General features: G+C 35.3%; 2 protein-coding genes across 2 annotated transcripts; one reads left to right on the top strand and one right to left on the bottom strand.

Annotated features, from left to right (window-relative positions):
- Positions 1-6,944: 6,944 nt before the first annotated feature.
- LOC133878231 (CEN-like protein 2) lies at positions 6,945-8,394 on the bottom strand. Its single transcript, XM_062316763.1, has 4 exons — positions 8,105-8,394; positions 7,935-7,996; positions 7,587-7,627; positions 6,945-7,376 (listed from the first exon to the last, which is right to left on the bottom strand). Exons 1-4 carry the CDS (start codon positions 8,306-8,308, stop codon positions 7,156-7,158), a joined length of 528 nt encoding a protein of 175 aa, XP_062172747.1. The 5' UTR covers positions 8,309-8,394; the 3' UTR covers positions 6,945-7,155.
- Positions 8,395-13,842: 5,448 nt separating this feature from the next.
- Positions 13,843-15,952, top strand: LOC133878261 (pentatricopeptide repeat-containing protein At1g08070, chloroplastic-like). The gene has a single exon (XM_062316793.1). The coding sequence runs from the start codon at positions 13,864-13,866 to the stop codon at positions 15,823-15,825; it is 1,962 nt and encodes a 653-aa protein (XP_062172777.1). The 5' UTR covers positions 13,843-13,863; the 3' UTR covers positions 15,826-15,952.
- The last annotated feature ends 291 nt before the right edge of the window (positions 15,953-16,243 follow it).

Below are 16,243 nucleotides of genomic sequence, written 5' to 3'. Positions count from 1 at the left end.
TATTGATGATATCCCACGAAGGGGACATCAAATTTACGTACTGATATCTCATGAGGGAACCATAAAATTTAAGTATCACAATTCTTTTAGAATATAAACGTGACTCTAATAAAACATATTTAATATGATAAGGATATGTACTTACATGTAATATCATTCAAAAAGACCTTTAATATGATAAGGATATTTACTAATTACACAAATCAACCAATAGAACTTTTAATTGTTAATGAATAAGCTTCCTTATAACTTATGTAAGCATAACTAATATGGGTAAGAATGTTTACTTAGAAATGCATGTGAAAAAACATATGTTAAGAATAGTTACTTACCTGTTTTGCTTAACTGGATCCGTATCACATTTCTGTTTCTAGCTCAAATCTTTCTACAAACTTTCATTTTCCTCATAATTTCTTTAAGCAAGCTTCTCACCCATTTTTACACGTGTCCAAAAGTTGTGTGATTAATTAACATTCTGAATCACCATCGATTTTATTTTATGACACATGTTTATGCAATGTGATGGGATAATGCGCTCAGGGGGAGTAAAGTGTTTTTGTGAGAGAAAGTGAGGGAACAAGGGAAAACAAGTTTTACGGACATTGCTGTTCGGATAGCTTATGGCTATGTCCGGACATGGCTGCAGGTAAGAAACCCTATTTTTCTGACCATGTCCTGATCACACATGAACAACGTTTTTTAGCTTGTTCAGTGTTTCGGGTTTCATTAATCAAGACTATGACTAATCGTTCTATTTGTAGTTTGGTAGATTAGGGTTTGAGTCTTGACTTGAAATTTTAACTCATACATGTCTGTAATGTTTTGTCACCGAATGGCCAAAATGTGAGTTTGTTAGGTTCTTAGTTTGCTTATTTGGTGTCCAAAACATGTGCTTGTATTTTATGACATTGGGTAGTTTTATCATTCAGTCTAGGGTTGAATTGGGATTGAAGTGTGGTTGAAGACATGGAACATTAAAGGTTGTGTATGTTATCCGGAAAAGACCTTGTCTAAGTAAACTAGCAATATATTTTGATTCTGATATAAGATGAAGACAAGTTTCGTGGCGTTAGAAAGCTAACTCAAAGGGCTACACATTTGTATTTTGCAAAGTGTTTCAAATTTCAATGTTTACCGTGTCAAAATGGGTTGTCAATAGAAATCCGAAAAGCTGAAACAAGAAGTTTCGTTTGTTGGCTGGTGGGCACCTGTCCGAACATGGTTGTCAGGTTGAAAGTTTTGTGCGCTAACATGTGAACTCCTGTCCGGACATGAAGCTATTATAAGGCATGAAACCCTAATCACGTCCGAACACCTTATTAATTTGTCCGGACACTAGCAATGAAAAGTTGAAAAACCCTAGCTGAATTTGATTAAAAAGGCTTGCTTCTCCCTAGTCTATATAAGGATTATAACCCAAGACTTTGGGTAAGGACTAAGGTAATTTTTCAGTTATTTTGGAGAGGTACGTTGCACGCATGTGGTTCTTGAGCTAAAACAGTGTATAAACCTTCTCTTTCATGTGCCAAGAGAAATCTGAGTTGAAAATTTTCATTGCCTATTCTCTTGGAGTGTTACATTCAAACCATAATTGTTCTACATCAGCAACAAACTGAAGTCTATCGGCGGGTCGTTGATGTGTTTGTTGATGATTGTGCAATTTTAAGAAATTTTTCGTTGATATTAAAGTTTTCCTCTTCATCAACAAAAATATTGTGCTTGGTTTGATATTTCTGTTGTTTATATATCACTACGTACAGTAGTTTATTTCAATATAATTGATAACTGCATGTTTGTTTATTATTGGTCTAATTTGATTCCTTTTCAAAAATGATCCCTCAGCTCAAAAAATAATACAGAATTACGGATAGAAGGTGATCGTGTACGTATATAGCCTAAAGATTCGTTGGGTACGTATATATTACAGGTTCTTTTTCAGTGCTTCGATCATTTTATGGAGGGATCGATGTACGTACGTACGTAGGTTGTACAAATTATAACACTAGTTAAAAGTAAAAAGTAAATAATAATTATGCATGTTTCTGCATCAGTTCCTAGATGAATAGCAAGGCCAGTACTGAGAAGGAAGAATTTACAGGGTGTTGTAAGGAGGAGGTACATTTTTGAGTACGTATAACATATACAACGTTATACTTTATTATGTATATTATGTCCGTCCTCTCGATCTGTCCGGTCGGACCGTCGGGAAATCCAAAATCTGCAACATTTCTCTTTTGCCCTGCTTGTCCATGATTGACACATTGTTATCTCCTCACCCCATTACTAGCTAGGGCACAACAGGGTACCAATGAAAAAAATTAAGGACAATTCCTATTCCCATAGCAGCTGCATCCCTAAATATTTGGATTTTTATCACAGGTCTCATTCAATGATTCAAACACTTTCACTTTTCTTTTCTTTTTTTCCTAAGAAACGATGGGAATGGGAGGATGAACGTTTTAGTTCAAATCAAGCAAACTCTATAGCATATTAATAGAATTAAAAATGAAAAGAATTGAAACTCAAATTCTTTTCTTTGAATAGTAACTTTATTGTGTTAGAATATATGAAATATATATCTATTATGTTAATATAGAAATATTCTCTATTTTTTTTTTTCGAACAAATAGCATGTACTATTATAAATGTTGCAAATCATACATCTTGAGAAATAAAGGGACATGACCCCCTTAAACTCTAAGGCAAAAGGATCTGACTTAAAAAACAGCTGTCTGAGCAGAGACATCAAACCTTACTAGAATTACATTTGAGACTCTCTTACATTAACGCTCACTCTCAAATAAAAGAGGGCTGATCTAAGATCTAGCCAACACAAATTCCAATAAAATTTGAGCAATACACAGGCAGACTATACAGGAGAAAATAAGGAAATACACAACACAAAGCAGAAAAACCAAAAAACAAAGCTGCCGGCAAAAAAGGCAGGGGTGGACTCCGCCAGATATGGCGGCGCATGAATGACACGCGCTGTCACCATCACCACCCAGCCGTAGATCAGCCACCGTAGCCCCCATCCCCATCGAGCACTGCCAAAAAATGGCAGAGTGTGGCCATCACGCGCGTCAAAAAGCAATAAGCTCTCTTGCGCGTTCAGGCCACGCGCCGAACTCCGACCACCGGCGTGACCTGTGCTTCAGGCAGCGGGAGCAAACGATGACGAAGAACGCGGTTGAGGAGCTCGTGTCTTGAAAAAAGCAATGGGGTTGAGTAGATCTGGCTCCGAAAATCAAAGAAAAAATAGTTCAAAAATTGCCCAAAACCACCGTTAAATGACACAAACGGTCGCCACTTCCCCGAGTTGGACACCTTGATTTTAGCTTTACTGCCTGAGACAAAAAGAGAGAAAGAAAAAAAAACAAACACAAATACAAACCTCCATAGCCTCAAAGGTTAGGGGAAAGACAGCCACCGCCGAATCTATCGGGGGGAACAAAAGCTCCACAACCCTAATGGCTAGAAGAGAACTAGCCTCCACTGAGAGAATTCAGGGAGGAAAACAAAAGACACCTTAGTCCAAGAGGACTAAGGGACACAGGAAGCCGAAGGGAGGGAGGCCAGCCTCCCTCCCCCGACAAGCAAGTTCTTCTGGAGCACAATGTAGCCATAAAGGTCATTCACAGTTGTGGACGTAAGTGTTTAATACCGAACCACCTCATAAATCTTTGTCTTTCTTTTCTCTCTCTTTCTTCCGTTATAATTCCCATAGTTTATATACCCCATAAATTTCTTTCTCTTAACAAATAGCATTCAAATCAATAGAATGGTGGGTTGGATCTATTTATTGTCAAGATAAGTATTACATGATACTACATTTTTTTTTATATATATTTTTTATTGGTATTGCTTATAAGTAATATTAATTACATTAATATATATATATATATATATATAGGTTCCAATTGTTTCTCTTTGCGATGATAAATGACTTCCTTAACTCAGTTATTAAAGTTTTTTTTTCATACAACGATTGGTTCAAATCTTATACCATTGATTATGGTATCTAATTAGTTTTTCTACTCAGCTTTTATTGATTTTGTATCTCTTAATTTACCTCAATTTTATACTTTATTTATCTCTATATATATATATTTTTTTTGGATTTTTTTTGTTGCATTAGAATTTGATTACACTTGATTGCATTTGATTCTATTCAATCGAGAGAATCGACAAATAAAACAAACTAATTACAAAATCATATGCGCTTGTGTATATATGTGTGCGCGCGCATGCATATAGTTTGTATTTGTAAAAGACGTACGTACAGTATGTATAGATGACACCCGTCAGATCTAAACAAATCTGATAGTGTAGGACATTAGGCAGAAACTGGTGATTGGAGGCTAGCTGTAAAAGTAAGTCAGGAAGAGAGGGAAAGTCGAAAAAGGTTGAGAATTAATAAACCTAATTAATCGCCCAAATACGTAGAGGAAAATCTCTGGAAAGACTAAAGTTTTATTCAAAATTCGAAGTACGTACTGAACTAATTAAGCCCACAAGTTGGGCTTAATAGATGAGAAAAACCAAATTTTGCCAAAAACAACAAAACTCCAATTATTATATAAAGTTATCAGTCTACTAATTGAACAAGGAATCGTAGCAAAAATTGGAGAAAATCTGGTACTTAAATCCTTCCAAAACCATAAAATAAATATTTCTTATTAAAATGACAAAAAAAAATTAACTTAAAACACTTATTTGGAGGGGAAAAATGGATTTTGAGGCCAGAAATGACGCTTATCGAGCATAGCTGGGTGGTCACACGACATGTGCACTAAAAAGAGCTTTTCGGATTGTGATGTTATATATGCGTGATTCTCATACTCGTTGTAACACCCCGGTCCCATATTGGGAAGAGATGAATAGTCCACAGAGTGGGTAGTTTATAAAGATACTCATGGGTGCTAAGTCCCACATTGCCTAATTACTAGGTGAAACTGGGCTTTATAAGTGATTCTAGGGAAAGCTTCAAACTGACTAGTCCTTTTGGGGTGATAGCGCAGATGTGGCTAGCACTTTTCCTTGGGTCGTTACAAATGGTATCAGAGCCACCTAGTAATGCCAGGTCATGTGGTACTGGAGCACTGCATGACATGGCCCTGACGGGGACGTCAGGGGTTAAAGGGGGGGAGTTTGTAACACCCTGGTCCCATATTGGGAAGAGATGAATAGTTCACAGAGTGGGTAGTTTATAAAGATACACATGGGTGCTAAGTCCCACATTGCCTAGTTACTAGGTGAAACTAATTGTAACGACCCAGGAAAAAGCGCTAGCCACATCTGCGCTATCACCCCAAAAGGACTAGTCAATTTGAAGCTTTCCCTAGAATCACTTATAAAGCCCAGTTTCACCTAGTAACTAGGCAATGTGGGACTTAGCACCCATGAGTATCTTTATAAACTACCCACTCTGTGAACTATTCATCTCTTCCCAATATGGGACCGGGGTGTTACACTCGTAGTATAGTTATGCTTGTTTTACTACACACTATTGCACAATATTGTCCAAGTACAACTAATCATGTTGATTCTTGCCATTAGTGCATTGATATTCTTTTTCAAGATATTTTAACGCTATTAATTTAGTATCTGTGACGTACTACATCGCCTGGGAATGAAGATGTGCTTATATGTATAAATGCATCATTTATGACATAACGCGTTTTAAAGTCGTGATGGTCATGAACCTATCAGAATTTCGCAGTTAAGTGTGTTTCTGCGAGAGCAATCCCAGGATGGGTGACCTCCTAGGAAGTCTGGTTTAGGGAGCCAAAAGCGGACAATATTGTGTCATTGGGGGTGGGTCGTTACAAATGATATCAGAGTCATTGCCTAGCCTAAGAAGGTGGGAACGTGCACAAGCCCAATGAGGAACGCCAGCGGGGACGCTGGGTCCAAAAAGGAGGTGATTGTGACGTTCCACATTGTCTGAGAATGAGGATGTGCTTATATGTATAAATGCACCCTTTATGACACAATGAGTTTTAAAGTCTTGATGGTCATGAACCTATCAGAACTCCGCAGTTAAGCGTGTTTCTGCTAGAGCAATCTCAGGATAGGTGACCTCCTAGGAAGTCTGGTTTGGGGAGTCAAAAGCGGACAATATTGTGTCATTGGGGGTGGGTCGTTATAGCATCAGTAGTGACTTTTGCATAATTATAGTATATATGTTACATACATATAATATAATGCTATATGTATGTTTATATATATATTTATATCTCATTTAGTACACAGTATATACTATACTATATATAGATATGTGTATTTATCTATTTGGTTAATATGATTAACATGTGTCACATTATGATTGGTGCTGTTTTGACATATATATTAATAAATTTTGTCAACTTTTCTATCGGCAATGGCCTATTTGTTTTTTGTGCGCCTCATTGAGTATTTAGTCACTTTTTAAACTCTAATGAGTAATTTGTCAAAACCTCAAGCTACATATATCGGCCAATTTAACATTTTTATTTTCCTTGAATTTTTATTGCTAAAAGTGGCTTTCACAATGAAAATGGTGTGTTTGCTAAAAGTCCTTTTATTGTCGTGATTAGATATTGTCAGTGTTTACGAGGACTTCTACTATATTATATGGTTGAGCAGTAAAAGTGTGTAGGATTAAAGAAACAGGCCATCCTATAGCCAGTGTGGAGCACAATATATAGATATCATGTGTGTGGTCTTTGACGCCTAAAAGATATATATCTCTAGCTAGCTAGGCTGTCCAGACAAATCAGTACCCAAAGCTATGGGAGCTACGAAACTCTATCAGTGCACTAGACCTATATAAATTTTGGAACAAAACCAGCACCAATATATTAAAGGTTCAAAAGCACTTCTTTTCTTCTTTAGTTAATTTATTTATTTTATTTTATCACTTTAATTATATTCCAAGTACGCTAAAGAGCATAGTTACACAATGCAATAAAGCCTATTCGATCGGCTATAATTTACCAACCATAAAATAATACTACAAAAGCAATGAGAGGGTCCGTAAAGACCTGCTGTTTCTACTAGGTTTTTCTAGCCAGAGGTTTCAATACAGTCTTTGAACGAACACCTCTTGGTCTTATTCAAACAAACACATAATTAACTAACAAACATCATTAGCTAACATTATTTTACTAGTTTTCAACGTCGTCTTGCGGCTGTTTCCCTTTGGGCATTGAAGAATACAGCAGCCACGGGAAGGCCAAGTTCATTTTCTTCTGCAAATTTTCGGGTGTTAAAAAGATCCCTTGGAGGAGGGATAGTGATGCCTGTCTGTCTGCGTTTCTGCTTGAATAGGAGGAACACAAACCTGTGAATCCCTATGTTTGGCCTTGGCATTTCATAGTTCACCACCTCCTTTCCTGTTTGAATTAAAACACACAAAGAAAGCCATGTTCATTTTAGCACATGCTCATGCTTAAAATAATCGTTTATTCTAAAAGTTTAAGCTCAACATTTTACACTTTTTAAAATATTTAATTGAAATGAGAGGCAATCGAAAGCGAAAATTTTTTAACTCAAAATCTCTACTATGATAGCATGTTAAATGTAAGTGTGATGAATAGAATTACCAAATGTAGCATTTGTTGTGCCCGGGATGTCTGTCACTATCCTGTAAGATATATATGAAAAGTTAAAAATAGTTGAAAAAAAAGAAAGAAATATCAGTTTGGTTTAGTAAAACAAAAAAAGCAGAAATATAAAATCTTTCGGTAATGGATGTTATAGTTATACAGTGAGGTTTAGTTATTTATGCATATGTATATATATATATATATACATGATACACCCCCATGCAACATATTTTGTTTGTTCCAAGAAGAAGAAACATAGTTTTTGCTTATATCGTAGATTGGTTAGCTTTTTAACAGAATTTTCCTTTTTATATCTCTGGTGGGAGATGTTTGCTAGGGTAATACCAGTGTAAGTGCTCCCGCAAGTATGGATCACTAGGACCAGGAACATCTGGGTCTGTCATGATCTGCAAAAGGAAACAAGCAAGATTCAATCGTAGAAGATGATAGTATATATAGAGATAAGGAAAGGAAAATAGAACCATTTATATAAATATATATATATTTATATATACCAGTGTGAAAAATGATCTCATATCACCTCCATGGACCTCAACCTTAGGTTTCATGGCTACTGCTGAAGGAAAAAGCTCATGCCCATTATATACTTGCTTGTTGCAGTTGTAAGTGACAGTCATTTTCACTGTTGGAGAAAAAGATTCAACAATATCTCCGATCACTCTTCCGATGACAAGAGGATCTGACGACATCTTTGCCATGAAAGAGAAGGAGGAGAGAGTGGTGAGATGCAATAAACTAGAGAGCTTTTCTTTGAAAAGTTTATTGTGGGGCTTTGATATGGTAACCTCGTATTTATAATGTTGAGAACCAATCTTCAAGCTACGTACTTACATAGAATTCGTTCGAGTGTAAGCCTCTTCTTTATTTATTTTTATTTTTTTCCCAGTGTATATATAAGTCTAGCTAGCTAGGGCTACAAACACCATAGTGTTGGAATATATATATAAAAGTATAATTAAGGTTATTTATCACTCAAAGTTTTTAGCATATAAAATTGACTAAGGGTTACCCATGATGGACTTCGGTGGGACGCTGGAGCAACCCAAAATTTGTTACAAAATTGTTTTTAGGCCGAAAATTGTTGTAAAAACAATTAGTTTTTTGTTTACTTTACTAATAATGATCCCTTTTTAAAAAAATAAAATAAAAAATCAATGCTGTTACGACCCATTTATTAAAGTACTTCTAGAGTTCTAGTTTCGTCACTCGAAAATAATAGTACTGGTTAATTCAATTACTTACAATGTGAAAGAAAAACGCATTAAGGTTATTATATACATTTTTTCTAATTAAATCTTGTACATGCACTCAATTTTTAAAAATTTTGCTAAAACTTTGAGCATGGGTTCCATTCTATGGCCCTTGATCATCTATGTGTACAAGGAAATATGTATTAGTCATAAATAAGATTCGAGTAGATAAGAAAAAAAAAAAAAGGATATGATCCAACTTTTTTGTTTTTTTTTCAGGTGAAAAAACAGGAGAATATGATTCTTTCAGTATCTTTTCATACTCTAAAATTACCAGTCCCCCTGCGTTATCCTGCACATACAGCTAGGTTTAAAATCTACAAGTGGTCATTACCCAGTTAATGATCAACTTTGCAAAAAGAGAGAAATTCAGGGTCAGTTTCGAAAAACAAAAGAACAAAGAAAAGATGGATTTGATGTGTACAATTGATTGAGTTACTGCATCTCTCTAGCTCTCTCTCTAGGTACATATATGTGTCGAAATTATATGGCTAAACTAGAAAGAGTGACTTCTTCGAATCTAGGGGAAAAAGGTAAACAGAAAGTGACTAGAAAAAGGAGAGTTCGATCAATTAAATGGAGCTTCTCTCTCTCTCTCTTGCATGTGATGCCTATGTGCTGTTCCCATAGCTGGAAAAGGATGAACTTTGCCATGGGATTCCACTGAAACAGTTCTCATTTTCTGGGCTCTTTTGAATTAAAGAACAGACAGAGGTTGAGCATTTCCTACTATATATGTCATTCCCAATCTAAAAAAGGACTCAAGCCTTTTATATTTAAGGTAAAAAAGGATAAATTCTTGTTATAATTAGAACCTACATAGCTATATGTATATATATATATATATATCCACTCACTGATGAATTGTTACTGATTTTAGGGATACTATAAGAAGATGATGAGATATAAAGGAACTCCACCACCAAAATGCCACAAACACTGACTGCTAGTGGTGTCAGTTGGGTCATTCCTATTCTTCAATTAGAATTGGGAGAGAGTGGGTTTCTATATTTGAATGAGTGCCAATTAAGCACTCTCTCTTTTCCATATATATTCTGCTCTGGATAATATGTGATAATCTAAACTAAGCAAACTCAATTAATATTTTTCGTCTAAGCATCTCTTTTCTTGCTGTTCGGGCATTATTTCACTTTTCCAGTTTTTCTGCCACAAAACTTCAGTTGGGGTTGAGAGTTGAAGAATTTAATTAATTAAGCTTGTGAATGTAGTCCAACAAAGACCATTTGGAGTAAAACTGTCATATCTTTCAATACTGATATCAAATATATAAAGACAAAACTGGTGGCGTTACAATGTTGTATTTCACGAATAGTTTTCATGCAATTTCAATATTTACTAGGTCAAAATGGGTTATTAAAAGAAGCCTAAAAAGCTGGTACATAAAATTCAAAATTGATCGAACCAGTACAGAAAATATCCATACAAATATTCGAGAGGTATAATTGATATTTCAATCACAATTGGATCAATCGAACTTGCGGCATATATATATATATATACTTCAATTCAGCCAATTAACTTTCTGTTTTAAACGTAGTTTTTGCCTTAATTACCTTTATAAGCCTAATGAAACAAGAGGGAAGAGAGACTGCTGGCTGTTCATTATTCCTAAACATTTTTTAGCCCAAAACTTGAAACCTCTCCTAGTTAGTTCTTCATCAAACCACATAAAACAAACCTCTAGCCACCAGAGTTTTGGGTTGTGAGCGAGCTCATTCGTGAAAGAGATTTCATAGAAGAAAGCTAAAGGTTCTCTACGTAGTTACTGCAGCGAGCAGGGACGGAAGGAGGGGGGGCTGGTAGGGGCCATGCCCCTCCCCACAATAGAAATTTATTTATTTTTTCTAAAAATTTAAAAAAAATATAAGGTAAAAATAAAAATTTAGCTTATTTTGGCTCTACCAAAAAGTTTTTTTTGATCATTGGCCCCTGCCCATAAGAATTTCTGGCTCCATCCCTGACACTGAGGCAATTGGATCGTTTGCTGAGGTTACAAGCTTGTATCTAAACTATAAAGTTTGTGGATACATATTAGTTGTAACAAACTTTTCCTTCTTAGTAGAACTTTAATTTATTGGGGTTAATTAGTTGACCTCCGGCCGGAGTAGTTTTTCTTGAAAAAATTGTTCAAAATTTCAATTTCATCACAAAATCCTTGTGTATATTTTATTTTTTGCTTTGTTGGATTATATATGGTGATTTTATGGTGTGTTTGGATTGAACAATGAGAAACTTAATAATTTGGCTTGTGTGATGAAATTGAGATCAATATTTTGAGTTGTTAAAGATTTGGGTCAATTATCTGTATATTTTTCACACTTAAGCTTTAATTAGTCATAATATGTTGATCTAGGAAGCACAGCCGGGACCCTAATAATTTTGTGTCTCTCATGGGATCATATATATATATATAACGTACGTCTGAGATTTTCCATTATTATATATGAAAATGGTTCAGATTTCAGATTTATGTTTAAAGTATATTTCATCCTAGCTATAATCCTCTATTTACCACAGCAACATTAACTTGATTACTGGATTATCGTTCTCTCATGGATAATTTTCATTTCTAAAATTAAGGACATCTCATTAATTAATCATGCTTGGTGTAATCTGTTAATTAATTAACAATATTTCTTGCGTTATATTGGTTTAGACTTTAAGGTGCAGATTTATAATTATAAGAAGTCTTTTACTTTCCAAGAATTGGAATCATTCCTCGTAATGCACAACTTATAAATAAATTAATTGTGGATGAAAGACGGTGGAAAAATTAATACATTAATCATTTGAAAAAGAATAATATTGTAACTAAATTATCTTCGGGGCGCAACATATATATATACTGAACTAGAATATTCTTATCATGTTGGCTATATATTATAAATTTGAAACTAATTAAGATGTGATCGTGTTTTACTTTTCAAGATTCTCAACTATATATATAGCTATATGATTACTAAGCTACACAAGTGAACATATTTTGATATGAAATTAACGGTGGGAATTATGATAATGATCATATATATGTGATGAGGAATAATGTGTAAAAAGAGGGCAGACTTTCAAATTTATTTATTTATTTATTATGTTTTAGCTTTATATACAATATTTCATATATAGATAGTGTTACTGTGTTTTATCTATGGAATATACAATTTTTATAATGTGAAAGATATAACCATAAAGTGCTAAGGGAAGATAGTATTAAAACGCGTGTAGGGCATCAATTACATTGATTGAGATTAATGATTTGTATATGAGAATAATTTTTATAAGATTTTGACATAAATCAGGTTTTTTTTCCCCTTTAATAGCAGTAGAACACATCAACTTGGAACATCGAGACAAGTTACAATGAAAACACTCTATGGTATTTGTGATTTTGTTTCAGGTGATGTGGCGGGACTGACGTGGAGCTAAAAACCAGATAGAAAACTTATTTGTCATTACTTGATGATTGCCTGACAATAATTATGTGGAGATAGCTAGTACATATATATGACGCAACATGATTAGACCAATCGTTTTTTTTTTTCTTGTTACACGTGACAAATGACCCACTAACAAAGATAGACAACGTACCTGATTTATTTTAAACCATCAAAAAGTACAAAAACTAATTTTATATATCGCTCTTAAAAATCTAAAGATTGATTTGATAAACACCAAATTAAATCACATGACTACTTTTACATTTAACCCTTAAATTTATACAAAAGCATTGATTAGGAGCGCCATATGCACCCACTCCTATGATCAAGTGTCTATTATGCGCATGCCGCAATAGAAAATGTTCTCTAGTTGGGTTTTTTTTAAAAAAAATTGAAAATTGAAAGGATAAGAGGGGACGATTAACTGTAGTTACTCTATCTAGGCGTTACCATGATAACACCTACCATAGTTAGTCGTTTGTTAAGATTGTCTTAGCATCCAATTCATTGACTGTAGATGACAAAAGTTTCACCGATTACTCAGTTATCCATGGGTTTTTTTTTCCCCCGGTTCATAGAGTAGCACGGTAAGTGGGCCTAAATCCTGATACAGACAGCCTTCCTCGTATGGGACATGTTTGTTGAGACTGACTTGTAATTTGCTAAGCCCCTTGTAGTTATAACTAACAAGAGGAGGGGTTGAATTGCTTCAGTACCCATATCAAACCCCAATAAGAATCTTCTTAAAATTTGTCACATTTGTTTGTCTATGATCGATCGAAATGGTTAGACCCATTTGTTTTGGTTGGATTCCTATATTTATTAATATATGGACTTGACCCTATAACAAATGTTAATTTTAATGCTCTTTACTACGGATTTGAGGCTTATTGTAACCGCTGCAACCACCCATGAGTGAAGGTCATACTTGCAGCATCTTTAGTTGTGTGTACATCCAAGGTATTGATCAAATCAAGCGATTAGAAGATGACTAGCTATTGTATCTTATCGAGACACTAGTATTGTATCGCATGTATTTTAAAGGTCCTAACTAAAATTTGGCTAGCGAATGAGCTATATCAACTAGTTCATCAACCCAATATAAATAAATAAATAAAAATTAATTACATTTACCTTTTTGAACTATCATTCTTTTTGTAATGTCCTCTAATTCACCATTGAGGTTGCAATGCTCCCTTTTGTGATTCAAAATGACAAAAATATTCTCCATTAGACTAAAAAAAAATGACATGCCTTTTTTTTTTGTTTTTGAATTATTTATCTTATGAAGTGTATTATTCTCATTTTTGAGTCGTAAAAGGGAGATTGCAATTCCGATAATAGATTTGGAAAAACATCGCAAAAAATAAAAACATGGAAGGAGACATATTAAAAGCAAAAATGACGGTTAAATGGGGTAAATTTAGTTTCTTAAAAAATAGTGTTCCCCCCCACCAAAAAAAATATATATATATATAAATAAATAAAATAAATGGATAATTGCCAAAAGACACCGTTTGGCTATCAGAGAGCGGGAAGGTAGGCAGTATGACAACCATTTCAGGGCCTCAAACCTTGCTTGTGACCTCAACCGTTTCAACGTTAGAGAAATGCAAATCCATATATGAAATGCGCCAAATTCACGCCCACATGATCAAAACAAACCTCGTCAATCACACATTCACCGTAGGCAAACTCATCACCCTTGGTTCCCTCTCCGGTCTCTCCGGTGGCTTGGACTATGCTTTGTCAGTCTTCAGTCAAATCCGGAACCCCAATGCTTCTATCTTCTTCGCACTAATAAAGGGTTTTTCGGACAGCTCAAACCCATTACAGTCTATAATTCTCTATGCTCATATGCTTTCTTGCTTGAAGGAGTTAAACGGCATTGAATTTTCTCTTCCTTCTGTACTCAAAGCATGCGGCAAATCGCGCTCATTCGAGGAAGGGCGGCAAGTTCATGCTCAAATCTTGAAAACCCATTTCCGTTTTGACCCGTTTGTGTCGAATTCGGTGATTCGGATGTACGAGGAGATAGGCGAGATTGAGTTCGCGAGAAGGGTGTTTGACAAAATGTTTGAGAGAGATGTGATTTCTTGGAATTCGATGATTACGGGTTACCTGAGGGCAGGAGAGATTGAGTTGGCGCGTGGGCTATTCAATAAGACGCCTAAAAGGGACGTGGTTACATATAATGCAATGATCGATGGGTATGGCAAGTGTGGAAAGTGTGGGCTTGCTGAGGAGGTTTTCAGGATGATGAGTGATAAGGATGTGGTTTCTTGGACATCGATGATGTCGGCCTATGTGCTTGATCATCGTCCAAGGCAAGCATTGGATTTATTTAGGGAAATGTTGAGTCTGGGAGTAAGACCTGATGCTGCTGCTCTTGTTAGTGTTCTTTCAGCAATTGGCGACTTGGGTTTTGTTGAGGAAGGTAAATGGATACACACTTACATATCTGCCAATAAGATTACGTTGAGTCCTGGATTTATTGCATCAGCTCTTATTGACATGTACAGTAAATGCGGGCATATAGAAAATGCCTATCATGTCTTTAGATGTGTATCTCATAGGAAAAGCATTGGGGATTGGAATTCTTTGATATCTGGCCTTGCAACCCATGGTCTTGGCCAAGAAGCTCTTGAGATCTTCCTTGACATGGAAAGAATGGAAATTGAGCCTGACGAAATTACATTCTTAGGACTCTTAAGTGCTTGTAGCCATCGAGGTATGGTCGATGAGGGTCTATATTGTTTTAAAATCATGCAAGAAAAGTACAATATTGTTCCTAAGATTCAACATTATGGGTGTATGGTTGATCTCTATGGCAGAGCAGGGCTTTTAGAGGATGCACTTGGGGTTATACAGACTATGCCCATGGAGGCTGATGTTTTAGCTTGGAAGGCTATTCTTAGCGCCAGCACAAAGCATGGCAATGTTACAATAGGTGAAAATGCTGCCTTCAGAGTGATGGATTTAGCCCCAGAAGACTCAAGTTGTTACGTTCTTCTCTCCAACATCTATGCCAAGGCCAGGAGATGGGATGACGTTGCTAAGGTTAGATTAATGATGAAACAGAGAGGAGTTAGAAAGATACCTGGATGCAGTTCAATCCTTGTTAATGGAAAGGTTCACGAGTTCCTTGTAAGGAAGGAAATGGATGTGAGAAATAATAGTGAGGTTCTCTCTAAGATAGAGGAGATGGCCTCTAGGCTAAAGTTGGAAGGCTATGAGCCTGACCTGACTCAAGTTCTACTAGAAATTGAAGAGGAAGGAAAAGGAAGCTCGCTTTGTCATCATAGTGAGAAGATGGCTCTTGCATTTGGGCTTGTAAACATTAGAAATAGTGCTCCTATTCATATTGTGAAGAACTTGAGGATTTGCTGTGACTGTCATTCCTTTATCAAGCTGGTTTCTAGGGTTTACAGCCGTCGGATTGTTGTGAGAGACCAAAACCGTTTCCATCACTTTGAGGATGGTTCCTGCTCCTGCAAAGGATATTGGTAATATGAATTCATCCAGCCTAATTATTAGAATATTAATTAAATTCATCATGGTATCATAATAAAAGTTTTAAGTTCCAACTTTATCTCCATCATTCACTTCATATTTCAATTAAATATTTCACGTGTTAGATCTCATTTATTAAGGGAGATCAGTTTGAGCTCAAACGTAATAAGAAGTATTAGAATATTAATTAAATAATTAAATATAATATTTTTTATCAGCTTAAACTTTTGAGACATGGGACAAATTTGTGTCAACCAGCTTAACCTGCATAACCTATATAATTAAATTACAAATTAATTATTAATTGTGTTTATTAAATATGATTGTTGATATGGATTATCAAATTGATAAAATGATGAACCTAGTTATGAATGTATATAATTTCAATTTATAAGATATGAAATTGTGTTAATTA

The sequence above is a fragment of the Alnus glutinosa genome, chromosome 9 (assembly GCF_958979055.1).
Source record: "Alnus glutinosa chromosome 9, dhAlnGlut1.1, whole genome shotgun sequence".
Taxonomy (NCBI): domain Eukaryota; kingdom Viridiplantae; phylum Streptophyta; class Magnoliopsida; order Fagales; family Betulaceae; genus Alnus; species Alnus glutinosa.
This window is presented reverse-complemented; position numbering and strand designations above follow the sequence as displayed.

Excerpts from the sequence above, each read along its gene's own strand:
- LOC133878231 (XM_062316763.1), bottom strand. The coding sequence starts at position 8,308 with ATGGCAAAGATGTCGTCAGATCCTCTTGTCATCGGAAGAGTGATCGGA. Across the intron at positions 7,997-8,104 it reads TGAGATCATTTTTCACACTG|ATCATGACAGACCCAGATGT; the intron begins GTATATATAAAT and ends TTCCTTTTGCAG. Across the intron at positions 7,628-7,934 it reads TTGCGGGAGCACTTACACTG|GATAGTGACAGACATCCCGG; the intron begins GTATTACCCTAG and ends TATATCTTACAG.
- LOC133878261 (XM_062316793.1), top strand. The coding sequence starts at position 13,864 with ATGACAACCATTTCAGGGCCTCAAACCTTGCTTGTGACCTCAACCGTT.